This window comes from Pleurodeles waltl, chromosome 6 (genome assembly GCF_031143425.1).
Source record: "Pleurodeles waltl isolate 20211129_DDA chromosome 6, aPleWal1.hap1.20221129, whole genome shotgun sequence".
NCBI lineage: Eukaryota > Metazoa > Chordata > Amphibia > Caudata > Salamandridae > Pleurodeles > Pleurodeles waltl.
The window spans coordinates 1274269794-1274296977 of record NC_090445.1 but is presented as its reverse complement, the minus strand read 5'-3'; the positions used below and the strand labels follow the sequence as shown (position 1 = coordinate 1274296977).

General features: G+C 46.3%; 1 protein-coding gene across 1 annotated transcript in view; it reads right to left on the bottom strand.

Moving 5' to 3' along the window:
* LOC138300801 (microsomal triglyceride transfer protein-like) overlaps positions 1 to 27184 on the bottom strand; it is a 498282-nt gene that overhangs the window by 234470 nt on the left and 236628 nt on the right. Inside the window, exon 9 of the mRNA XM_069240573.1 lies at positions 17805 to 17962. Coding sequence (XP_069096674.1) covers positions 17805 to 17962 — 158 coding nt within the window. The remainder of the gene's footprint in view (positions 1 to 17804; positions 17963 to 27184) is intronic.

The following is a 27184-nucleotide window of genomic DNA, read 5'->3' as shown; positions in this document are numbered from 1 at the left end:
TGCCCTTGTTTCAGTAACACGGAGCGTCTCTACGTTGGTTGCCTTAGTTACAGCAAAGTCAGTTTCACTAATATTATTGACAGCGTTCGTCTTTTAAGAGGCGGTTGCCCTTGTCTCGGCAGCGCTGAGCGTCTCTACGTTGGTTGCCCTAGTTACGGCAACGTCCTCCTCCATCGCTTTGTGAGAACGTAGCCTCTTTCTAGCCTTGTTACCCCAACTTTTGGCCTGTTTGTGAGTGTATGTCAGGGTGTTTTCACTGTCTCACTGGGATCCTGCTAGCCAGGGCCCAGTGCTCATAGTGAAAACCCTATGTTTTCAGTATGTTTGTTATGTGTCACTGGGACCCTGCTAGTCAAGACCCCAGTGCTCATAAGTTGTGGCCTATATGTATGTGTTCCCTGTGAGGTGCCTAACTGTCTCACTGAGGCTCTGCTAACCAGAACCTCAGTGGTTATGCTCTCTCATTTCTTTTTAAATTGTCACTAACAGGCTAGTGACCAATTTTACCAATTTACATTGGCTTACTGGAACACCCTTATAATTCCCTAGTATATGGTACTGAGGTACCCAGGGTATTGGGATTCCAGGAGATCCCTATGGGCTGCAGCATTTCTTTTGCCACCCATAGGGAGCTCTGACAATTCTTACACAGGCCTGCCACTGCAGCCTGAGTGAAATAACGCACACGTTATTTCACAGCCATTTTACACTGCACTTAAGTAACTTATAAGTCACCTATATGTCTAACCTTTACCTGGTAAAGGTTAGGTGCAAAGTTACTTAGTGTGAGGGCACCCTGGCACTAGCCAAGGTGCCCCCACATTGTTCAGGGCCAATTCCCCAGACTTTGTGAGTGCGGGGACACCATTACACGCGTGCACTACATATAGGTCACTACCTATATGTAGCTTCACAATGGTAACTCCGAATATGGCCATGTAACATGTCTATGATCATGGGATTGCCCCCTCTATGCCATCCTGGCTTAGTTGGCACAATCCCATGATCCCAGTGGTCTGTAGCACAGACCCTGGTACTGCCAAACTGCCTTTCCTGGGGTTTCACTGCAGCTGCTGCCAACCCCTCAGACAGGCATCTGCCCTCCTGGGGTCCAGCCAGGCCTGGCCAAGGATGGCAGAACAAAGAACTTCCTCTGAGAGAGGGTGTTACACCCTCTCCCTTTGGAAAATGGTGTGAAGGCAGGGGAGGAGTAGCCTCCCCCAGCCTCTGGAAATGCTTTCTTGGGCACAGATGTGCCCAATTCTGCATAAGCCAGTCTACACCGGTTCAGGGGACCCCTTAGCCCTGCTCTGGTGCGAAACTGGACAAAGGAAAGGGGAGTGACCACTCCCCTGACCTGCACCTCCCCTGGGAGGTGTCCAGAGCTCCTCCAGTGTGCTCCAGACCTCTGCCATCTTGAAAACAGAGGTGCTGCTGGCACACTGGACTGCTCTGAGTGGCCAGTGCCACCAGGTGACGTCAGAGACTCCTTCTGATAGGCTCCTTCAGGTGTTAGTAGCCTATCCTCTCTCCTAGGTAGCCAAACCCTCTTTTCTGGCTATTTAGGGTCTCTGTCTCTGGGGAAACTTTAGATAACGAATGCAAGAGCTCACATGAGTTCCTCTGCATCTCTCTCTTCACCTTCTGCCAAGGAATCGACTGCTGACCGCGCTGGAAGCCTGCAAACCTGCAACATAGTAGCAAAGACGACTACTGCAACTCTGTAACGCTGATCCTGCCGCCTTCTCGACTGTTTTCCTGATGATGCACGCTGTGGGGGTAGTCTGCCTCCTCTCTGCACTAGAAGCTCCGAAGAAATCTCCTGTGGGTCGACGGAATCTTCCCCCTGCAACCGCAGGCATCAAAAAGCTGCATTACCGGTCCCTTGGGTCTCCTCTCAGCACACGAGCGAGGTCCCTCGAATCCAGCAACTCTGTCCAAGTGACTCCCACAGTCCAGTGACTCTTCAGTCCAAGTTTGGTGGAGGTAAGTCCTTGCCTCACCTCGCTAGACTGCATTGCTGGGAACCGCGACTTTTGCAGCTACTCCGGCCCCTGTGCACTTCCGGCGGAAATCCTTTGTGCACAGCCAAGCCTGGGTCCACGGCACTCTAACCTGCATTGCACGACTTTCTAAGTTGGTCTCCGGCGACGTGGGACTCCTTTGTGTAACTTCGGGTGAGCACCGTTTCACGCATCCTCGTAGTGCCTGTTTCTGGCACTTCTCCGGGTGCTACCTGCTGCTGAGAGGGCTCCTTGTCTTGCTCGACGCCCCCTCTACCTCCTGGCGCAATTTGCGACATCCTGGTCCTTCCTGGGCCACAGCAGCATCCAAAAACGCTAACCGCACGATTTGTAGCTAGCAAGGCTTGTTGGCGTTCTTTCGGCGGGAAAACACTTCTGCACCACTCTCCACGGCGAGAGGGATCCGCCCACCAAAGGGGAAGTCTCTAGCCCTTTTCGTTCCTGCAGAAACCTCAGCTTCTTCTGTCCAGTAGAAGCTTCTTTGCACCCACAGCTGGCATTTCCTGGGCATCTGCCCATCTCCGACTTGCTTGTGACTTTTGGACTTGGTCCCCTTGTTCCACAGGTACCCAAGATTGGAAATCCATCGTTGTTGCATTGTTGGTTTGTGTCTTTCCTGCATTATTCCTCTTACACGACTTCTTTGTCCTTAGGGGAACTTTAGTGCACTTTGCACTCACTTTTCAGGGCCTTGGGGAGGGTTATTTTTCTAACTTTCACTATTTTCTAATAGTCCCAGCGACCCTCTACAAGGTCACATAGGTTTGGGGTCCATTCGTGGTTCGCATTCCACTTTTGGAGTATATGGTTTGTGTTGCCCTTATCCCTATGTGTCCCCATTGCATCCTATTGTAACTATACATTGTTTGCACTGTTTTCTAAGACTATACTGCATATTTTTGGTATTGTGTATGTATATCTTGTGTATATTTCCTATCCTCTCACTGAGGGTACACTCTGAGATACTTTGGCATATTGTCATAAAAATAAAGTACCTTTATTTTTAGTATAACTGTGTATTGTGTTTTCTTATGATATTGTGCATATGACACTAAGTGGTACTGTAGGAGCTTCACTCGTCTCCTAGTTCAGCCTAAGCTGCTCTTCTAAGCTACCATTATCTATCAGCCTAAGCTGCTAGACACTAATAAGGGATAACTGGGCCTGGTGCAAGGTGCAAGTACCCCTTGGTACTCACTACAAGCCAGTCCAGCCTCCTACACGCTTCTCCACTCGATGCACGTGGTGGAGCTGTCCGCGCGGTGACAGCTTCCCTGCACGAGCCTCTCCGCATTGGGAGGCTTCGCAACGGCTGTTCCTCACAGTGATCCTAGTTCGCTTCTCCACTCGATGCGCGCAGTGGAGCAGTCCGCGCGGTGACAGTTTCCCTGCACGAGCCCCTCCGCAGTAGGAGACTTTGCAACGGCTGTTCCTCATGGTGAGTATGGTTTGAATACGCCGGCGCATGACAATCTCGTCCCACACAGTTCCCAAAATAATGTTGTGTAGCCAATACTGTTACACTCATCAAATAATTCACACAGTTCCTGTTACAATCGTCTTAGTGTTCACTCATGCAAAAGTACCAAAACGCCTTGCTGACTTCATTACACGGTACCTCAGCATGTAGACCTGGATTCCTGAGTACGCTCCTCCTTGTTTTCTGCTTTACATTTAGACGTCCAGTCCTTCCCAGAATCCTCCAGTTCTTTCCTAGGCTCTTCTCCACTGTACTCTCCACAATTCTTGGTCACCTGGTCACAATTTTTTTTCTTGCCACGAAGCGGCCCAGAACTGCTTCTTCCCAGCAAGGTTGACACTCTGCCAGGGATGGTTACCCGTGGTATCCCATCCTCGTTGCCAATGAAAAAGATACCATCCTGGTTTTCTCTTCCAAAGGTTTATTCCCTTTAAGCAAAACTGTACCAACCCTGGCAGTTCCAGCAGCAAACTGTCACTGCTCACAATCTTTCCACTCCCTACATTCCATCCTGTTGCTTAGCAATATGTTACATGTCAAACATTCCACAACATAACCCAACATCTTGCCTTGCACAGTTAACTTCAGCAACTAAATTAAACTGTTTTTAGTTGAATGAACCCTAAATAGAGAAAGTACCTTAAAGAAGTTCAAGTACATCAGAAAATCAAATTCCTCTTGTCCTCCTATACTCACAAACGATGCAACTTCTGGTGAGATGGTTTAATGCTAGGTAATAATCCACAAGCGTGGTACATGTTTTGCATACTAACAGTGCCAGAAGCAAGGCTCAATCTTTATTCAAGGATTATCAGGATAATGTCCTGCACTTCAGTAAGCAGGAAAAGTGATCCTCTGCACATTCCGATGTCTAGTGACGGATTTACAGAATTTCTATTCTGATTTAAGGTTATTTTCAGTAGCCGCTGGTAATGCACCATCAAGGGAGCCTACGAATAACCAGTGCCATATCAACTTTTTAGCAATTATGGAACCTTTAAAAATTCTGAAACCATCTTACAGGGCGCTCTGCTAACTAGCATAATGCACTCTAGAACTGGTTAAGACCTTCTCCGTAGAGAATAAGATCTGGGTTTTTATACAATTTTTCCTTCTAAAAATGTGAAAATCGCCGCTCACCCCCTCCACAGTATGAGAAATTACACTTGTCCGAGGTAATGATAAAAACAGTAGGAAAACTATTCAGATGCAAGGCTAAGTTGCAGCCGCAGGTAAAGAGAAACATACATAAAATTAACTTATATTCATTTATACCGCAGCAATGACAATTAAAGTGGTTCAATAAATCATGCATCCACATATTTATTACTAAAGTGCAAAGTTCCAATTTGCGTTTATAACCAGATTACTCCAACACTGACATGAGAAAAACACATTTTACTGCTTCACAGACCATGTACACACGAAACAACTCTTCTAATGTTCACAAAATCTCTTTAATGTGATTTTACCTTCATTCACAAATGTAACACCTTGAATCCTAGTTTTTCATAAAATACCTTTTGTTAAAACAAAAAAAAATGAAAAATGCCATAGCTTAAAAAATATATGCAAATGTGCAGACCATAATATGACATTAGTACACAAAAATATCATGTTAGCACATCAGAAGGAGGGGCAGAGGTCATAACGGGAGATAATTCAGGGCAGCAGGACCTGGTGAAAGGAATTGGAAACAGAGACTTTTGCACAGGTTACCTAACTATAGTTTTGAGGTGCTAACTGAACCACTCGTTGAGTCTTAGAGTTTTAAATATTTATTTTTGTTTCAACCAATTAATTTATTCTGTCGTTCTCCTTTAAGTTGTATGTACATTTAATTCTTGAAAGTAGTTATGATTTTAAGTAACTGTTAACAATAAATTACTTAATCAAACTTGTAGAATAACATTTAAGCAGCCCCATCCATTTGCTCAGTGTGCAGAAAAATCTGTCATAATATAACAGTTGGTGTAATGAAAAATCCACACTAATTCAAGCAGAAGTATAGGCAAGCAAGTCTTAAAGAAGAGGACACAAGCCAGAAACATTATGAGCATTAGCAGTGATGGACAGGAGAGCGTTTCGCCCATTACCTAATTTCTAGCATAACAACAAGCATTGGCAAAGCCTGTATAAGAGCTATTAGTTTGGCAATGTGTTTTTGCCATGCTGTACACCAGTGCGGCTGCTGTTCAGCATGGCTAAAGGTAGTGCCGTGTAGTGTCAGAGTGGAGTGGGAGAGTTGTTTCGTAGAGTGGAATTACAGTGTCATTGAGTGGAGTACAGGGAGCAGAGAGTCGTAGAGTTGAGAGTAGAGTTCTGTAGTTCAGTGGCAGAGAGTCTTAGAGTGCAGTGTTGTAAAGTGGATCGTTGTAGAGTGGGGTGGAGAAGGGTGGAGTGGGGTAGTGGGCTGGATTCGATAGGAGTAGAGTGGGATGATTGGATTGGGGTAGGGAGGGGTGGATTAAGTGGACTGTTGTGGATTGGAGTGGGGTAGATTGAAATGGGGTGGGGTAGACTGGATAGGGGCAGATTTGATTGAGGTGAAATGGAGTGCAGTGGATTAGATTGGGGTGGATGGACTGAATTGATGAGATAGGCGTGGGGTGGGGTGGATTGGAGGGGGGTGGTTTGGAGTGGGGTGAATTAGACTGAGCTGGAGTGGGATAGACTGAAGTGGGGTGGATTGGATTTATTTGATTGGAGTGGGGATGACCGAAATGGAGTAGAGTGGATTGACTGAAGTGGTGTGGATTGTCTTAGAGTGGGGTGGATTGGGCTAGAGTGTTGTGGATTGGGGTGGAATGAACTGGGGTGAAGTGGACTGGATTGTGATACAGTTGGAGGATTTGATCAGATTGGATTGGAGAGCAGTGGGGTAGTATGGAGTGGAGCAGGGAGGATTGGTCTGCAGTGGGATGGATTTTATGAGGTGGAATGGAATGGAGTGGGGTGGACTCAAATGGGATGGGGTAGATTGCGGTGGGGTTTACTGGAGTGGGTGGGGTGAACTGGGTTGATTGGGGTGGATTAGATATGGTGGATTGGATAGGGGTGGAATGAAGTAGAGTGGGGTGGACTGGAATGGGTGGACTGTGGTGTGGACTGGTTTTGAGTGGAAGGGATTTTGGTGGATTGAACCGGAGTGGGGTGAATTTGATTGGGGTGATGTGGATTGGACTGGAGTTGGGTGGATTGGAGAGGGGTGGACTTTTTGGAGTGGCATGTATTAGAGTGGGTTGGCCTGGATTGGTATGGGGTGGATTTGACTGGAGTAGATTGAAGTAAAGTAGACTGGACTGGAAAGGGGTGGATTAAGGTGAATTGGATTGCAGTGGGGTGGGTGGATTGGAGTGGGTAGACTGGATTGGATTGCAGTGGATTGGATTGGAGAGGGTTGGATTGGAGCGGGGAAGATTGGACAGGAATGGAATAGAATGGATTTGAGTGGGTGTGTTGGATTGGACTGGAGTGGAGGGAGGTGATTGGACTGGAGTGGGGTGGATTGGACTGGAATGGGGTGGGCGGATTGTGGTGGACTGAAATGGAGTGTGGTGGCTCGGGTGGAGTGAGGTGAGTGCTCTGGATTAGTGCGAGGTGGATTGGATTGAGTGCTGTAGACTGGATTGGGCTGATTTGGGTGGACTGGTGTGGGGTGCATTGGATTGGAGTGGGGTGGATTGTGGGGGGTTGGAGTGGGGTGTATTGGGATGTAGTGGAGTGGGATGAATTGGGATGTAGTGGGGTGAGGTGGATTGGACTGGAGTGGGGTAGATTATTTTGGACTGGGGTGAGGTACATTGGAGTGAGGCAGATTGTTTTGGACTGGAGTGAGGCAGATTGGAGTGGGGCAGATTGTTTTCAACAGTAGTGGGGCGGATCGTTTTGGATTCGAGTGGTGCAATTAGTTTTTATTGGAGTAGGGCAGATTGTTTTGGATTGGGGAAGATTTGAGTGGGGCATATTGTTTTAGATTTGAGTGGGACAAATTGTTTGGATTGGCATGGGGCAGACAGGAGTGGGGCAGATTGTTTTGGATTGGAGTTGTGCAGAATGGAGTGGGGCAGACTGTTTTAGATTAGAGTGGGGCAGATTGTTTTGGATTGGAGTAGGGAAGATTGTTTTGGATTGACGTGGGGCAGACTGTTTTGAATTGGAGTGGTGCAGACTGGTGTGGGGCAGCCTATTTTAGATTAGAGTGGGGCAGATTGTTTTGAATTGGTGTGGGCAGACTGGAGGGGAGCAGGTTGTGTTGTATAGGAGTGAGGCATATTGCTTTGAACTAGAGTGGGGCAGATTGTTTTTATTGGAGTAGGGTAGATTGTTTTGGATCGTAGTGGGGCAGATTGTTTGGATTGGCATGGGGCTGATGGGAGTGGGGCAGACTGTTTTGGACTGGAGTGGGGCAAAATGGAGTGGGGCAGACTGTTTTAGATTAGAGTGGGGCAGATTGTTTTGGATTAGAGTGGGGCAGATTGTTTTGGATTAGAGTGGGGCAGATTGTTTTCGACTGGAATGGAGCAGACTGTTTTCTATTGGAGTGGGGCAGATTGTTTTCAATTGGAGTGAGGCAAATTGTTTTCAATTGGAGTAGGGCAGATTGTTTTCCATTGGAGTGGGGTAGATTGTTTTGGATTGGAGTGCAGCAGATTGTTTTGGATTGGAGTAGGGCAGATTGTTTTAGATTGACGTGTGGCAGACTGTTTTGAATTGGAGTGGGGCAGGTTGCTTTGGATTGGTTTGGGCAGACTGGAGTGAATCAGGTTGTGTTGCACTGGGATGAGACAGATTGTTTTGGATTGGAGTGGGGCAGATTGTTTTCAATTGTAGTGTGGCAGATTGTTTTGGACTGGAGTGGCGCAGATTGTTTTTACTGAAGTAGGGCAGATTGTTTCAGATCGGAGTGGGGCAGATTAGAGTGGGGCAGACTGGAGTGGGGCAGATCTGAGTGGGGCAGATTTAAGTGGGGCAGACTGTTAGAGATTAAAGTGGGGCAGATTGTTTTGGATTGGCATGGGGCAGCTATGAGTGGGGCAAATCGTTTTGGATTGGAGTGGGGGAGACTGTTTTAGATTAGAGTGGGGCAGATTGTTTTGGTTTTGAGTGCAACAGATTATTTTGGATTGGAGTGGTGCAAATTGTTTTGAATTAGAGTGGGGCAGATTGTTCTCAACTGGAGTGGGTCAGATTGTTTTTGATTTGAGTGGGACCAATTGCTTTTGATTAGAATGGGGCAGATCATTTTGGATTTGAGTGCAGCAGATTGTATTAGATTGGAGTAGGGCAGACTGGAATGGGGCAGATTGCATTGGATCCGGTTGCATTGGGGCAGACTGTTGTAGATTAGAGTGGGGAAGATTGTTTTAAATTGGAGTGAGGCAGATTGTTTTGGTTTTGAGTGGGGCAGAATGTTTTGGATTAGAATGGTGAAGAATGTTTTGGATAAGAATGGGGCAGAATATTTTGGATAAGAGTGGGGCAGAATGTTTTGGATAAGAGTGGGGCAAAATGTTTTGGATACCAGCGGGGCAGATTGGAGTGGGGCAGATTGTTTTAGACTGGATTGGGGCAGACTGTTTTAGATTAGTGTGGGGCAGATTGTTTTGGATTGGTGCAGGACAGATTGGATTGGGGCAGATTGTGTTGGATTGCAGTGCAGTAGATTATTTTGGATTGGAGCCGGGCAGATGGTTTTGGATTAGAGTGAGGCACAATGTTTTGTATAACAGCTGGGCAAATTTTGATGGATTTGAGAGGGACCGACTGGAGTGTTGTATATTGGAGCAGAGCAGATTGTTTTTGTTTAGAGTGGGGCAGGTTGTTTTTTATTACAATGGGGCACATTGTTTTTGATTACAGTTGGGCACATTGTTTTGGATTGCATTGCATTGTATTGGGGCAGATTGTTTTAGAATAAAGTGAGGTAGACTGGAGTGGGCAGATTGATTTGGATTGGACTAGGGAAGAATGTTTTTGGATTGGAGTGGGACAGATTGGAATGGGGTAAATTGTTTTGGATTGGAGTGGGGCAGAAGGTTTTGGATTGGACTGGGGCAGAGATTGTTTTGGATTGGAGCAAGACAGATTGGAGTGAGGCAGATTGTTTGAGGGTGGGGTGATGCAGATTGTTTTGAATTGGAGTGGGGCCGACTGTTTTAGACTGGAGTGGGGCAGACTGTTTTGGTTTGGAGTAGGGTGGATTGGAGTGGAGTATATTATTTTGGATTGGAGTAGGGAAGATTGTTTTGGATTGGAGTGAGGCAGAATCGAGTGGGGCAGATTGTTTTTGATTGGAGTGGGACAGATTGGAATGGGACAGATTGTTTTGGATTAGAGGGGGGTAGATTGTTTTGATTTGGAGCGAGGCAGACTGGAGTGGGGAAGATTTGAGTGTTGTGGGAGGATTGGAGTGTGGTGGACTATATTACCCTGGGGTGGACTGCATTGCCTGGGTGGATTGGATTGAGCGGGTGGATTGGCGTGAATTGGAGTGGGGCAGATTGGAATGGAGTGGGGTGGATTAGAGGGGACTGCATGATTATGTGTTAAAGCATAATTTCGAAAATTACACATAAGAAAGAATGAAAATGTCACTTACCCAGTGTACATCTGTTCGTGGCATTGGTCGCTGCAGATTCACATGTTGTGCACAGTCTGCCATCTGGTGTTGGGTCGGAGTGTTACAAGTTGTTTTTCTTCGAAGAAGTCTTTCGAGTCACGAGACCGAGGGACTCCTCCTCTTTGCTTCCATTGCGCATGGGCGTCGGCTCCATCTTAGATTGTTTTCCCCGCAGAGGGTGAGGTAGGAGTTGTGTGTGTTAGTAATAGTGCCCATGCAATGGAATGAATAAGTATGTACAAATTAAGGTTAAGTAATATATATATATACAAATGTACAGATGTTGAAGATAACTTCCGACGGCTACAGGCTCCCGGGGAGGCGGGTGGGCACATGTGAATCTGCAGCGACCAATGCCACGAACAGATGTACACTGGGTAAGTGACATTTTCAGTTCGATGGCATCTGTTGCTGCAGATACACATGTTGTGCATAGACTAGTAAGCAGTTATCTCCCCAAAAGCGGTGGCTCAGCCTGTAGGAGTGGAAGTAGTCTGAAACAAAGTTCTCAGTACGGCTTGACCTACTGTGGCCTGTTGTGCGGATAGCACGTCTACACAGTAGTGTTTAGTAAATGTGTGAGGCGTGGACCATGTGGCTGCCTTACATATTTCGTGCATTGGAATATTTCCTAGGAATGCCATGCTAGCGCCTTTTTTCCTGGTTGAGTGTGCCCTTGGTGTAATGGGCAGTTGTCTCTTTGCTTTAAGATAGCAGGTTTGGATGCATTTAACTATCCATCTGGCTATACCTTGTTTTGATATTGGGTTTCCTGTATGAGGTTTTTGAAATGCAATAAACAGTTGTTTTGTTTTCCTAACTTCTTTTGTTCTGTCGATGTAGTACATTAGTGCTCTTTTGACATCTAATGTATGTAGTGCCCTTTCAGCTACTGAGTCTGGCTGTGGGAAGAACACTGGTAACTCTACCGTTTGATTTAAGTGGAACGGTGAAATAACCTTTGGTAGGAATTTAGGATTGGTTCTTAGTACAACCTTATTTTTGTGTATTTGGATAAAAGGTTCTTGTATTGTAAATGCCTGAATTTCACCTACTCTTCTTAGAGATGTGATTGCAATGAGAAATGCAACTTTCCAGGTTAAGATTTGTATTTCACAAGAATGCATGGGTTCAAAAGGTGGTCCCATGAGTCTTGTCAAGACGATGTTAAGGTTCCATGAAGGAACTGGTGGTGTTCTTGGTGGTATTATTCTTCGTAGGCCCTCCATAAATGCTTTAATGACGGGTATCCTGAACAGTGAAGTCGAATGAGTAGTCTGCAGGTATGCAGATATTGCTGCAAGGTGTATTTTTATGGAAGAGAAGGCTAGATTTGACTTTTGTAAGTGTAGTAAGTATCCCACTACATCTTTTGGGGATGCGTGTAATGGATGAACTTGATTGTTATGGCAGTAGCAAACAAACCTTTTCCATTTGCTTGCATAGCAGTGTCTAGTGGATTGCCTTCTAGCTTGTTTTATGACTTCCATACATTCTTGAGTGAGGTTTAAATGTCCGAATTCTAGGATTTCAGGAGCCAGATTGCTAGATTGAGCGATGCTGGGTTTGGATGCCTGATCTGCTGTTTGTGTTGTGTTAACAGATCTGGCCTGTTGGGTAACTTGACGTGTGGTACTACTGACAGGTCTAGTAGTGTTGTGTACCAAGGTTGTCTTGCCCATGTTGGAGCTATTAATATGAGTTTGAGTTTGTTTTGACTCAATTTGTTTACTAGATATGGAAGGAGAGGGAGAGGGGGAAAAGCGTATGCAAATTTCCCTGACCAGTTCATCCATAGGGCATTGCCTTGGGACTGTCTGTGTGGGTACCTGGATGCGAAGTTTCGGCATTTTGCGTTCTCCTTTGTGGCAAATAGGTCTGTTTGCGGTGTACCCCAAATTTTGAAGTAAGTGTTTAGGATTTGGGGGTGAATCTCCCATTCGTGGACTTGTTGGTGATCTCGAGAGAGATTGTCTGCTAGTTGATTTTGGATCCCTGGAATAAACTGAGCAATTAGGCGAATGTGGTTGTGAATTGCCCATTGCCAAATCTTTTGAGCTAGGAGACATAGCTGTGTCGAGTGAGTTCCCCCTTGCTTGTTTAGGTAATACATTGTTGTCATGTTGTCTGTTTTGACAAGAACGTATTTGTGGGCTATGATGGGTTGAAATGCTTTTAGCGCCAGGAATACTGCTAGTAATTCGAGGTGATTTATATGCAGTTTTGTTTGATGTACGTCCCATTGTCCTTGGATGCTGTGGTGATCGAGGTGTGCTCCCCACCCTGTCATGGAAGCATCTGTTGTTATTATGTATTGTGGCACTGGGTCTTGGAACGGCCGCCCTTTGTTTAAATTTGTACTGTTCCACCATAGAAGCGAGATGTATGTTTGGCGGTCTATCAACACCAGATCTAGAAGGTGACCCTGTGCATGTGACCAATGTGATGCTAGGCACTGTTGTAAGGGCCTCATGTGCAGTCTTGCGTTTGGGACAATGGCTATGCATGAGGACATCATGCCTAGGAGTTTTAAAACTACTTTTACCTGTATTTTTAGTGTTTGATACATGGCCTGTATGACCTTGTGAAAATTTTGAACCCTCTGTGGACTCGGAGTGGCTAATCCTTTTGTTGTGTTGATTACCGCTCCTAAGTAGTGCTGTATTTTGCACGGCACAATGTTTGATTTTGTGTAGTTGAGGGAGAACCCGAGTTTGTAGAGGGTTTGTATGACATACTCTGTGTGTTGTGAACATTTTGTTAGCGAGTTGGTCTTGATTAGCCAATCGTCTAGATACGGGAATACGTGTATTTGCTGTCTTCTGATGTGTGCAGCTACTACTGCTAGGCATTTGGTAAACACCCTTGGTGCGGTTGTTATACCGAACGGTAAGACTTTGAATTGATAGTGTATTCCCTTGAATACAAACCTTAGGTATTTCCTGTGCGAAGGATGTATCGGTATGTGGAAATACGCGTCTTTGAGATCTAAGGTTGTCATGTAATCTTGTTGCTTTAGCAGTGGTAACACTTCTTGTAGTGTGACCATGTGAAAGTGGTCTGATTTGATGTAGGTGTTTAGTATTCTGAGATCTAAGATTGGCCTCAGTGTTTTGTCCTTTTTGGGTATTAGAAAATACCATGAATAGACTCCTGTGTTTATTTCTGTACATGGTACCAGTTCTATCGCTTCTTTTTGCAGTGGTGCTTGAACTTCTATTTCTAGGAGGTCTAAATGCTGTTTTGAAATTTTTTGTGTTTTGGGTGGGACATTTGGAGGGATCTGTAGAAATTCTATGCAATAACCATGTTGGATAATTGCTAAGACCCAAGTGTCTGTTGTTATATTCACCCATGATTGATAAAACTGACTTAGTCTTCCCCCCACTGGTGTTATGTGGAGGGGCTGAGTGACCTGTAAGTCACTGTTTGGTTGTTGGTGTTTTGGGGCTTTGAAATTTCCCCCGGTTTCTCGGGAATTGTCCTCCTCTGTACTGGCCCGGAAAACCTCCCCTTTGGTACTGTCCCTGGAAGGTAGACGGTGTTGATTGTGAGGTGCTGGCTTGTGTGGCCTGACCCCGAAACCCTCCTCTGAATGTTGTTTTACGGAAGGTGCCGAAAGTGCCTCTGCTCTGCGGGGAGTAGAGCGCGCCCATGGCTTTGGCTGTGTCAGTGTCCTTTTTCAGCTTCTCAATCGCCGTGTCAACCTCTGGTCCAAACAGTTGTTCGTTGAACGGCATATTGAGTACTGCTTGCTGTATTTCTGGCTTAAAGCCAGATGTGCGCAACCATGCGTGCCTTCTGATGGTAACTGCAGTGTTTATTGTTCTTGCAGCTGTGTCCGCTGCATCCATGGAGGAGCGTATTTGGTTATTGGAGATGTTTTGTCCCTCCTCAACCACTTGTTTTGCCCGCTTCTGAAATTCCTTGGGGAGATGCTCGATGAGATGCTGCATCTCATCCCAATGGGCTCTGTCATAGCGCGCTAGGAGCGCCTGAGAGTTGGCGATGCGCCACTGGCTGGCAGCTTGTACAGCGACTCTTTTCCCAGCTGTGTCGAATTTTCGGCTTTCCTTATCCGGGGGTGGTGCATCGCCCGATGTGTGTGAATTGGCTCTTTTGCGAGCTGCTCCTACCACGACTGAGTCTGGTGGCAGTTGAGAGGTGATAAAAGCAGGGTCTGTGGGAGGTGCTTTATATTTCTTCTCTACCCTTGGAGTGATTGCTCTACTCTTGACGGGGTCTTTGAAGATTTGCTTCGCGTGCCTTAGCATTCCCGGAAGCAGAGGCAGGCTTTGGTAGTTGCTATGGGTGGAGGAGAGGGTATTAAAAAGGAAGTCATCCTCGACAGGTTCTGTGTGTAACGACACGTTGTGGAATTCTGCTGCCCTAGCCACCACCTGCGCATATGCTGTGCTGTCCTCGGGTGGTGATGGCTTGGTAGGGTATGACTCTGGGCTATTGTCTGACACTGGTGCGTCGTATAGGTCCCAAGCATCTTGGTCATCTTGGCTCATGGTGGTGTGAGCCGGTGAATGTGACGGAGTTTGTGCCGGTGAAATTTGAGTTACAGGTGGAGGAGAGGGTGGCGGAGTTGCTTTCTTTGCCACCTTTGCTTGTGGTGTTAGTAGTTCAGTTTGGAACTCTATTCTCCTTTTCCTCTTGATTGGTGGAAGAGTGCTAATCTTCCCAGTGCCACTCTGGATGAAGATCCTCTTTTGTGTATGGTCTACATCGGTAGTCTGTAGCTCCTCCTCAAACCTGTGCTTACGCATTTGAGAGGACAATGAATGTTCCTCTGAATATGAGCCGGTAGTGGTTTCGGTTGGTGATTGTTTTGGCACCGAAACTGTGTCCTTTTTTGTTTTCGGCTCCGAGGCGAATCTCTTCTTTTTCGGAGTCGAGCCTTCTCGGCGTCGATCATCCTCGGTGCCGCTGTCTCTGCGTCGAGCAGCGTCGGCTCCGCCTTCTCGGCGTCGATCTTTTTCGGCAACACTTTCTCGGTCCCGAGAATGTTGCGTGCCTGTGTCTCGACCCGAGTCGGACGATCAGGGCACCAGTTCGGCCTTTTTCGGTGCCGACGGACGGTCACCTTTATGGGTTGAGCCATGGCCGGTTGGCAGTGGCGTCCCCTGGCCCTTGTCTGTTTTCTTGTGCTGTGTGCTTTTCGACGTCCTACTCACAGTTTCGTCGACGTCGAATTCATCCGAGTCCGAGTCATGGACGGAGAAGGCTTCCTCCTCTTCTCCTTGTTCCTCGAACTCTCGGTGTTCTGTCGGCGTGGATGCCATCTGTAGTCTTCTGGCTTGACGGTCACGGAGATTTTTCGGGACCGGAACGCACGACAGGCCTCACAAGTTTCTTCTTTGTGCTCGGGTGACAGGCACAAGTTACAGACCAAATGTTGGTCCGTATATGGATATTTATTGTGGCATTTAGGACAGAATCGGAACGGGGTCCGTTCCATCGGTGTCGATGTTACACGTGGTCGGGCCGACCAGGCCCCGACGGGGGATCGAAATTACCCCGAAGGGCTACCGGAGCTCTTCACGATTCGGTGTCGATTCCAACTATCCCGATCCCGAGCGAAACAATACCGACGTAATTTTTCGAAGTTTTGACTATCTTTCCGTCCCGAAACCCAGAGCGAAAAGGAACACGTCCGAACCCGAGGGCGGAAAAAAAACAATCTAAGATGGAGCCGACGCCCATGCGCAATGGAAGCAAAGAGGAGGAGTCCCTCGGTCTCGTGACTCGAAAGACTTCTTCGAAGAAAAACAACTTGTAACACTCCGACCCAACACCAGATGGCGGACTGTGCACAACATGTGTATCTGCAGCAACAGATGCCATCGAACACAATGTTACTTCATCATCGTCATCTTTTGAGAGCAGTGCCCACGAGCACAAAAAAAAAGAAAACATGAGTGCAAAGTGAGAAAAGAAGACTTGACAAAATAAAAGAAACAAGTTAATTACAGAAAATAAACCTCTGTAAATTAGTTGTCCTGCTGGGCATGTTTTTGCCAGTCATACACCTTCTGTTTGTAGAGCCCTAGAAGTTTAAAAGTAATACACAAAAAGTGTTTTACTATGTACTAAAGCCATTTTAGGAGTCAGTAAATTTTTACCAACTAAAAAAATAGCTTTATGACTCCATTCTGAATCGCTATTTTGGAACGGGCGTGGTGTGGCTATTTGTTTCAAATAGTAAATCAATATGGGATGTATTCATGTTTTGGAACCAAAATCCAGTAGCGAATCATTGAAAAATTATCAACTCCCAACTTGGGCTGATAAGGCATGTACCAAAGTGAAGTAGTAACCTTAACACAGCCCTTGTGAAGATAAAAAAATGTTTGTTGGGTAGTAGGCAGTGGGTAGGGCTACCACACTGTCAGCTCTCAAACAAACCTTTTTTAATGCAGCACCGTCTCTTTTAAGGGATACATTTTTTTTTTAAAGGTTACTTTATTGAAAGGTAATCACAGGCATGGTGGTCTTCCTCTCTGATGGCAAGCAATCAAAGGGAGTTGCAATTGACCTCATTAATATCCATGAGTTAGGTGGGATTGCGACCCACTTCAATTTGTTAACTTCAACTAGTAATTAGTTGTTCAGGCACTTATCCTGAAAGAATGTAGTTTGAATATGTATTCAGATATTATACTGTTTGGCATGTCTGAAGGGTATTTGACACCGAAATAAGACTGATTTTCAGATGGACAATGGATCAGCTAGATGAAATTTGCGGTAACGGTTATCAGTGGGTAGACACAAAATTTAGAACAATTCTGATGTGAGTGAGAGAAGACCGGGTGGTATGATTTTCTGGTTTGCCATGTAAGTGTAGATAACATCCAGTTATACATTGTAAAAAGACAGCAGCAGACCTTAAAATGGGCTTCTGGTGTATAGCACCTAAATAAATTTTACCAGAGCTTACAGTAAGTGTGACACACTGAGAGCAGAGCTGAAAACACCATTTTGTCCAAAAAGCAAACAATCTAAGAGACCTATATGAGTCCGAGCCCATTCCTTACAGCAGTCATGAACTCTGAACACTGACTCCATGAAGAGTGAGCTCAGAATTGTTAACCTATGAAGTTTTATTAGACACTTTTGGTGTCTTACATTTCTAGTAAATCAGCAGGTTATGAAATATAGACTCCTTCTCACCCTAAATAAAATGCTACATACTTATTATATGTTCAAATTTCTGATACTCCCCATGCTTACTTTTACTCTAATAGTCTTGCTTCTTTCATTGTCTAAAGTTGGTTGTTGTTGTTTTCCAGACCACGTGCAGAGACTATAGCAGTTCTTGGTTATTCTCTGTTCTGGTCCATCCTTGTGAATCAGGCCCACAACAAGACTGGCAAATCTGTTGATTTTTACAGATCTGCAAATCTCTCTGCAGATGGTCCACTCTGAAGGCCAGGAGAAACCTTACCAGTGACTAGCAATTCTGTCAGTACTTCCCTTTCAGATGTGCGACTTGAGAATACATTTCAGTGGAGGGAGTTGGTCACTGCACCAAAAATAAGCATAAGAGGCAACCAATCCTTTCAACGTAAGAATGGTTTCTGTCACAAAAAAAGTAACTTTTATTTCAGCGCAACCACCAGTTTCATCAAATGTGCCCAATGATACACAGAAAAACAATGGCTTTACTTACACCATGTCCCCTGATGATTTCTGTAGAAGCTGAAGGATATCTCTTTTTTTGGCATGGCGCAACATTTGCACAAACATATGAAAGCGCCTGGTTGACAATGGCTTGGAGAGGTTGATTCTCATTTGTTGCTTCCCTGACTTCTTCAAATAGGTTATCAACTGAAAACAGTGCAATAAACAGATTATAAATACTGAAAAATGTGAAATCCAAATTCACTGTCACACAAAGCACAGTGTAAAACTCAGCCAATTACTAGATGGTAAAACAAACCACCCAACACATGGGATGTACATTTACAACAGCTGCTATCACAGTCAAGTAAATCTAATAGTTTAAAATATATTAATTTAGAAAATATATTCGAAAACTGTTAATATGATGCTTAGGATCGTATTCTCTTCGGTATACAAATAACAAATCTGGCGCAAACTCCTATTTGCGCCAGACTTGTTATCACAATTTAGGCACCAATTACACGTACAGGTAGTTTTTGCTCATCTTGTTTTAGTCGGGTAAAACCTGATGCAAATCAGGTTAACAAACAGCACCCATGCACTTTTTGCTAACCCCAGAATGGGAAATAACAGAACTAGCGCCCTTAAAGGGTGTCCCTGTCACTAGAAATCAGTTCACAGAGCAGGGAGGATGGGTGGGTCGGTATGGAATCTGCAACTAGAATTTGCATTTACCAGATAATTAGTTATCGAAGGTAAGTACCTTGTTAATCTGATAGAGACTTCTAGTTGCAAATTCCTTACCTTAGAATAGATACCCAAGCAATACCATTCCCAGAGGTGGGTCTGCGTACCAAGATCATAGTAGGAAGTGCTACAGGACCGATGGAAAAAATAGCCGTCCCTGTGGACCTGACTACCAAGCAGTAGTGTCTAATAAACATGTGCAGTGACGCCCACTTTGCTGCCTGACAGGTGTCCAGGACTGGAACTCCGCGTGCTAACGTAGTGGTTGTAGCTGTTGCTCTGGTTGAGTGGGTTGCTTTTAAGCCAAAGCATAGCATGTTTTGATACAGAGAACAACCCATCTAGAGATGGTTCTCTTCTTCTCCGCCGGTCTTTTGTTTGCACTCACATAACCCACAAAAAGTTGATCATCCACCTGGGAGTCTTTGGTATGATTGAGGTAGAAAGCCAACGCTCTTTTTGGATCAAGACAGTGGATTCTCTCCTCCTCATGAGAAGAATAGGGGGCATGTAAAAATTAGGCTAAGTAATAGATTGGTCTACATGAAAGGGCGTGACCACATTGGTTAGGAAAATTGCCCTAGTACAAAGCACCGCTTTGTCAGGATGGACAGAGATGAAGGGGTGGCTTTGAAGTAAGAGCTTTTAGCTCAATCACTCTCTGTGCAGAAGTGATGGCCACAGGGAAGGCTGTTTTTAAGGTGAGGAGCCGAAGAGAACAAATGTGAAGAGGCTCAAAATGAGCACACATGAGGAAAGTAAGTACCAGGTTCAAATCCCACTGGGGCATTATGAACGGGGTAGGCGGAAACATGTGGGTAAACAGGAAGGGTTGATAAGGAAGTCTAAGGAAGGCAGAGATGGCAGACAGATAACCCTCAATGGTGCCCAAAGCAGAGACCTGCTGGGCAAGAGAGAGAATAAACAAAAGAACCTGAGACAGAGGTGCAGAAAGGGGATCAAGAGCTTTGATGGTACATCATGCAACAAATTTATGCCAACAACAGGCGTACACCGTTTTGGTGGAGGGAAGCTCAGCTGCCAAAATAACATCACAAACTTTGGGACGAAGGTCGAAAGCTGTCTACTGCCACCACTCAATCTCCACACAAAGAAGGCAGACACTGGACAGGTTTGGGTAGAGAACCCTCACCTGCTGCTGCGACAGTAGATCCTCCAGCAAAGGTAGTCTGAGTAGAGAATCGATGGCCATACTCAGAAACCCAGATACCATACTCTCCGTGCCCAGTCTGGAGCCACAAGAATTACTTGGGCCCAGTTGTTCTTGAACTTCTTTTAATACTCTGGGCAGAAGTGGTACTGGCAGAAAGGCGTACAGGAGGCCTGAGTTCCACTCCAGACAATAAGCCTCGACGAGCGAATGCCGCCTTGAAAACTCCAATGCCCAACACAGCGGACACTGCACATTCTTTGCGGATGTGAATGATCTAATCAAGGCTCTCTCCAGTGCTGAAGGAGACCTTGTGCCACCTCTGGATGGAGACGCCATTCTTGATCGACCATGCATAGATAGCTGAGTTCATCTGCTCTGGTGTTCAGAGAGCCAGCCAGATATTAAACCACCAGGGATATGCCTAGAACTTCCAGCCATGTCTGGAGACTCAGGGCCTTTTGACATAGGGTCCACAACCCCACTCCACCCTGCTTGTTGCAGTACCACATGGGAGTGGTGTTGTCCGTGAACATCAGCACCACTTTCCCTTGGAGAGAGGGAAGGAATTCTTTCAACACAAGCTTGATCATCCTGAGCTCCAGAAGATTGATGTGGAGCCCGTACTACGTCGGAGACCAGATGCCTCTGATCTCCGCCTCACCCATGCGGCCACACCATCCCAGGAGTGATGCATCTATCATCACTGTCTGATCTGCTTGTGAAAGGGAGAGGGATCTGCATCTGAACCAATCTCGGGTTCGTTAGACACCTCTGCAGACCTGAGCAGTTCCATCCAATATCTGGATCATGTTGGTGAGATTTGCCTGATGCTGCACCCACTGGAATTTCAGGTCCCACTGCAGAGTCTGCATATGCCATCAGCAATTTGTGACCAGCAGGATGCAGGAGGCTATGAGGCCCAGCAGCCTTAGAGTCATTCTCACTGAAACCCAGGATAGAGGCTGAAACATTAGTATCATAGCATGAAAATCCTGGACTCGCCGATTGAGAGGAAAAGCCCAAAAATGCACTGTGTCCAGAACAGCTAAGGTGAAAGGGAGCATATAAGAAGGAGTCAGGTGTGACTTCAGAACTTTTATAGTGAACCCCAGCAAAGGCAGAAGGTCCGCCGGTGTCTGGAGAGACAACAGCCTGGGGCGAGCCTGCCTTCAACAGCCAGTCATCGAGATAGGGGAATACTGAAGCCCTTAGCCGGTGCGGACGAGCTGCGACCACTGCCATCACTTTCGTGAACATCCGAGGGGCGCAGGTAAAGCCGAAGGGGAGGACTGTGAACTGAAAGTGCTCGTGTCCTACCACAAATCTCAAGTAATGTCTGCTGGCAGGCAGGATAGGAATATGAAAATAGGAATCTTGCAGGTCCAACCCTACCATCCAAACTCCAGGGTCCAGGGCAGAAAGCACCTGAGCCAGAGTGAGCATTTTGAACTTCCTGAGGAAGAGATTAAGGGACTCGAGGTCTAGGATAGGACAACCTTTTTTGGTAACAGAAAGTAGCAGGAATAACAACCACAACCTACTTCTGGCACAGGGACCCTCTCTATGGCTCCATTGGCCAAAATAGCCGTAACCTTCTTGCGTAGAAGTGTCAAGTGATCCTCTGTCATCTGATTGTAGGATGGTGGCATGGCAGGAAAGGAGAGGGAGTAGCACCTTTGGACAGTTTGCAAAACCCACCTGTCTATCGTGATGGATTCCCAATGGGGCAGGTGATGGCAAACCCTGCCTCCAACTGGTCCGCAATGGGATGAGGGACTAGGAAGGTTTGGAGGCTGCAGCAGGGGGTGGTGTACTGGACTAACCGCTGGCTGCCTGATCCACGGTGACGATGGATCCCGTGTCCTCGGACATGCAGAAGCTGGCCAGCATGCGTGGCACCGCTGACTGGGGGGAAATGGACACGGTTGGTTGCCCCTTCAGTAGCCACAAATGGGGGAAAAGCAGACTGAGGGGGGTGAGGAGCAGCTGCGAGGGACTCCTTAAAGTGCTTGAGTTCTGAGTCTGCTTTGTCTCTGAAGAGATGGGTGCCATCAAAGGGCATGTCCATAAGCGATTGCTGGACATCCCCAAAAAAAGGTAGATGTCCTCAACCAAACGTGGCACCGAAGGGCCACTGTTGACGCACCTAATCTGTCCAGTGAGTCGGTGGTGTCCAGTTCACATTGAATCGTGAACGTGACTGCATCTCTCCCGTCAGCAACAGCTTGGGAGATAAAGGTCCGGGCCTACTCTGGGAACTGTGGCAGCAGCTGCACAACTATATACCATAAAGTATGGGTGTAGCAGCCCAAAAGCCATGTAGTGTTCACAGATCGCAACGCCAGACTGTAGGAAGGAAACATTTTCTTCCCAAGTTAGTCCAGTCTTTTTGATTCCCTGCCCAGGGGTATGGAAGGGAATGCGCTAGAAGAGGAAGAAGCCTGAATGACTAAGCTCTCAGGAGTAGGATGCTGGGTCAGGAAGTTAGGGCCGTTAGGCGCAGGCCTATGGTGGAGAGGAATTGTCCTGTTGAGAAGGGCCCCTGTGCTGGGTTTAGACCATGCCCCCAGCAGGACATCAGTGAAGACTTCACTGAAGGCCAATAGGGGATCACATGTGGAAGCCCCAGGCTGAAGCACCTCAGTCAGGAGGTTAGTTCTGACCGCCACTGAAGGCAGCTCAAAGCCCAGGACCTCAGCCACTCTTCACATCACCATTGAGTACAAAGCTCCCTCCTCCATAGCAACGGTAGGGGGATAAAGCATGCCAGAGTCAGGGAAGGCGTCCAGACCACTGGCATCACCCAATTCCTGAGCCCAGCCCAAATAAGGGTCTTCAAGCTGGTATTCCAGAGGGTCAAGAGACCCCTCCATACTCTCACCATACTCATACTGATAGGCATAAGGGTCAGGGTACAACCTGGGGAAGAAGGTCCTCGTCAAAGTCGGAATCGACATCGGGCGGTGTCATTCTGGCTCCATGTCAGAGTCGGGAATGAGTATGGAGTCAACTTCAATTGTGGGCCCATCTGATGTCAGGAGTGTTGACTTCTGTACTGGCGCAAGGGAAGGTCGCAAAGGCACAACTGGCATTGGCTCAGATCTGGTAACAGATCCTGGGGTGCCTTCCATTGCCAAGGGCAAAGCCACTGGTGCAGAACACAAACGGGCCCCCGCCGACCCTACTGGGCCTGAGGGCGTCACAGGCCCAAATAAGAGGCACATGGCCTCATAAAACTCTCTGAGTTGGGCAGCGGTGGTTCCAGCTCCTGGGAAGTAGGGGAGGGGCAGAGCCGACCCAGAACAAGGCTCCGAGGACAGAGGCCTTGATGGAGGATGCTCCTACTGCATCTCATCGTCTGAGCGATAGGGTGAAGTCGAAGAATGCTTGTTCTTCTAATTCTTCTTGTGATCCAAATGTCCCTGGGACTTGGAGTGGAACAAGATGAGTGGTGATGGCTCCGTGTGCATTCTCATGACCAACCTCTCGAGTGAGATCAGGAGCAACACGGAGCCGAGCGCGAGGCCGCCATGAGCTTTAGAGACCGCTCCCTCAAAATCTTCGGGTTCATGGCCTGGCACTCGGAGCGCGATATCAGGTCATGATTGTGCTCCAGACACCACAAGCACACAAGATGCGGATCCATCACCAACATCATACAGTGACAGGAGTAACACAGCTTGAATCTGGTTTTATGGGAAGACATCACAATGCACCAAGTAGTCAAAAATCTTCGACAAAAGGTCTGAAAAGTCAGTCAAAAAGTGACAGAGGGTAGCTCTTCTCGGAATCTGCACACAGGCTGGCGCGGAAACAAAAGAAATGACGTCAGCGAACTGTAGTGGTGTCTACATACGACATCATCACAGCGACTACGACGCCAACGACGGACGAGGAGTCGATCAAACATCACTTGAAGGTGCACAAGGGTACTGCTTGTAGAAAAATCTCTGGATCCAGTCTGACGCCTGGGGGAAATTCTAAGGTAAGGAATCTGCAACTAAAAGTCTCTATCGGATATAAATATTGCAAGCGATGTAGATATGGAGTTAACAATAGTACATCTATATTATCCTATGTGTACTTACCTGTAGATATTTTTGTCATCAATATTTGGCTACACATTATATTAAAGTAAAAGGGTATTCCCTACTCAATATTCCAGACTACAATGCATACTCCCCATAACTGACCAGGGTTTGGTTCATAAGGAAGATTAGTTCAACTCCACTTTAGTAAAACTGCTTTCTGGACATCAAACACAATCTCCATTAAAAAATTATCACCACACGTGAACATCATTTCAGTAAGACCACCCCTCCTTCCTGTTGGATGCTTCCTGTTCTGACACCACACTCTTTCTGTCAGGTGCTTTTTATTCCACTAGTATATTATCAATCAATCAATCAATCAAGGATTTATAGAGCGCACTAATCACCCGTTAGGGTCTCAAGGCGCTGGGGGGGGGGGGAGCTACTGGTCGTAGAGCCATGTCTTGAGGCGTTTCCTGAATGTCAAGAGGTCTTGGGTCTTGCAAAGGTGGAGGGGTAGGAAGTTCCAGGTCTTGGCAGCTAGGTGAGAGAAGGATCTTCCTCCAGCGGTGGTGCGGCGGGTGCGGGGGATGGAGGCGAGGGCGAGGCTGGCGGAGCGAAGATTGCGGGTGGGGGTGTGGAAGGTGAGTCTGTCTTTGAGGTAGGCTGGGCCTGTGTTGTGGAGGGCCTTGTGTGCGTGGATGAGGAGTTTGAAGGTGATCCTCTTTGACACTGGTAGCCTGTGAAGGTCTCTGAGGTGGGGGGGAAATGTGGTCACGGCATGGGATGTCCAGAATGAGGCGGGCAGATGCTTTCTGGATTCTTTGCAGTTTTGTTAGGAGTTTGGTTGTTATTCCTGCATATAGGGCGTTTCCGTAGTCCAATCGGCGTGGGTGACAGTGTTCCTGGTTTCAACAGGAATCCACTTGAAGATTTTGCGGAGCACGCGGAGAGTGTTGTAGCAGGAAGAGGAGATGGCATTGACCTGCTGAGTCATGCTGAGTGTGGAGTCCAAGATGAAGCCTAGGTTGCGTGCGTGGGTGGTGGGTGAGGGCGCTGTTCCTAGGGACGTGGGCCACCAGGAGTCATTCCAAGTTGAGGGGTTGGTGCCCAAGATGAGGATTTCTGTCTTGTCTGTGTTTAAGTTGAGGTGGCTTGACTCCATCCAGCTGGCGATGGCGTGAAGTCCATTGTGGAGGTTGTTCTTTGCAGTTGTAGGGTCTTTCGTGAGGGGGAGGATGAGCTGAATTTCGTCTGCGTAGGAAACTATGTTGATGTGGTGGGTTCGTGCGATGTTGGCGAGGGGGGCCATGTAAACGTTGAAGAGCATGGGGCTGAGCGAAGATCCTTGACCCTTGAGGCATTTGATCAGTGTAAAATTGTGTTACAACTCCTCCTGCTCGTCCTTGCATGGTACTCTTTACTCTAGCTTTGATCAAGCTATGCTTCAGTCCCTCAAGTTCCAGGACTGCTCCTGTCCTACCATGTTTAGCTCTGATCTCATTCTGTCAGTTCCAGTTCTGTCAGCTCAGGCTACGCTTCTTTCCCACAAGCACCAGCTCTGCTTCAGTCCTGTCCATTTTAGATATGCTCCTGTCCTACCAGCCCCCATACAGCATTAGGTCTGGTATTACCAAAATATGAAACTTCAGCCTTACAAGACATGTCCTACAACAAGGACCTAGCACCTTAACGTCTTTTGTTTTTTAGGCTTTCAGGTAGGACATTCCAGACGACATTCTACATATCCCCTGTGTTACACCCAGACTGATAGAGCAGCTTCCATAAGAGGTCATCCTTTAATTAGGCTTTACTCAGACTGACTTTCATCCACAACACTATCGTATTGGGCTTTTACTTTCATACCATGAGACCATGAAGTGACATGCAAAATTAAAATAAATTAATAGTGTGGAGCAAATAATTTTTGTGCCAGGACACTAATGGAAAATTTCATTCCATGACTTATCCAATTATCTGCCCTTTCAAAGAAATAATAATACTCACTACTCATACTTTTTTTATTGAGGTTATAAGTAAAGTACAATAATACAAGAAGAAATAAATATCCATCAGATAGCCATGAGAAAATAGGAAATCAACCCCATCATCTAGATATGCTACGATGTATCAACAATACAATACGATAATCATGGAAAGAACGAAAAAGAAGACAAAGCCAAAGGGGGTTATTGGTCGTGCCCAGACATTCATAAGCAAGGAATACCATAAATGGCACTTATATACATCTCAGATGGTATTGCCACTCATCGTTGTCAATAATTAGGCATTCAAAAGAGCCCATGTTGATGAATTCATGCCACCAGAGCAACAGGTTAGGAACCTTGGCCATCAGCCAGTGTCTAGCCAGAATCATTCGAGCATGAGCAACAGCACAAAAATAGATAGACAAGTTATTGCTAGTAGGTATACTACATTTGAACTGGACCGTACCCTTATTCCATACTGAACAGCCATGATATATGATCTTGAGGTTTTTCTAAAGCTAACACACTGCTGTACAAAGTCTCACAAGCACAATTTGCATTCTATTACGAGTTCACTCTCATGGAGCATAACTACGTCTCAGAATCAATGGCATGTAACCTGCCATTATTTCATTATTGAGTGTTTGAGAAACTGCTATCTCCTGCACTGGCAATAAAGAAATAATCTACAGACACGGGCACACTGACAAGCACATATGTACAGGCACAATAAAGAAGATATGGAACATTCTACATTTTGGACTCTGACATTAATATTTACTGTTGGTGCACCACTATATGTACTTTTCCAAATTGTGGCCTCAGATCGCACCCTTGAGCAGCAGGGACTTATAGCAAGTGCACAAAGCTTCTTTGGAATTACATACTGTGGGACAAAGGGGAGGTGATGTTCATTGTGCTTACTGATCATTTTCCATTTCTGCAATGTGTAAAGTACTTATGCAACACACAAATAGTAACAAAGTGAAAACATGAAATAAGCAAAATCCCACACCAATTTAGAAAAATAGAGTACATTTTAATGTTATTTGACACCAAAGTGACAAAAATCCAATCAGAAGAACTAGAGTGATGAATTTTTATACTTTAGAGTAAAAACCTGCACCTAAAAGATCAAAGCACCAACTGCGAACATCTAGTACAGGCCAAAGACAAAAAATATGACCAGCCGCAATTGAGCACAAGTAGGATACAAGAAGTGCATTGGGCCCGGTCGACACTTACCTTCGGACTTAGAAGAAAAATCTGTTAAAAAACTTATGAGAAGGTAAATTTCAGCAGGTCAAGGCTGCTGGCGGTGTCTGAACAGGGAGCGGCCATTGTCAGGGAGTGGCTGGATGAAGTTATGGTGAAGATTTCTATGCCCATTCTTTTTTGGATGTCAAAAATCTCCAGTCGGACGAGGCTAGAGGCTGACACCCAAGAGAGTTCCACAAGAAAGGATATCCCTTTGATGAAGGACTGC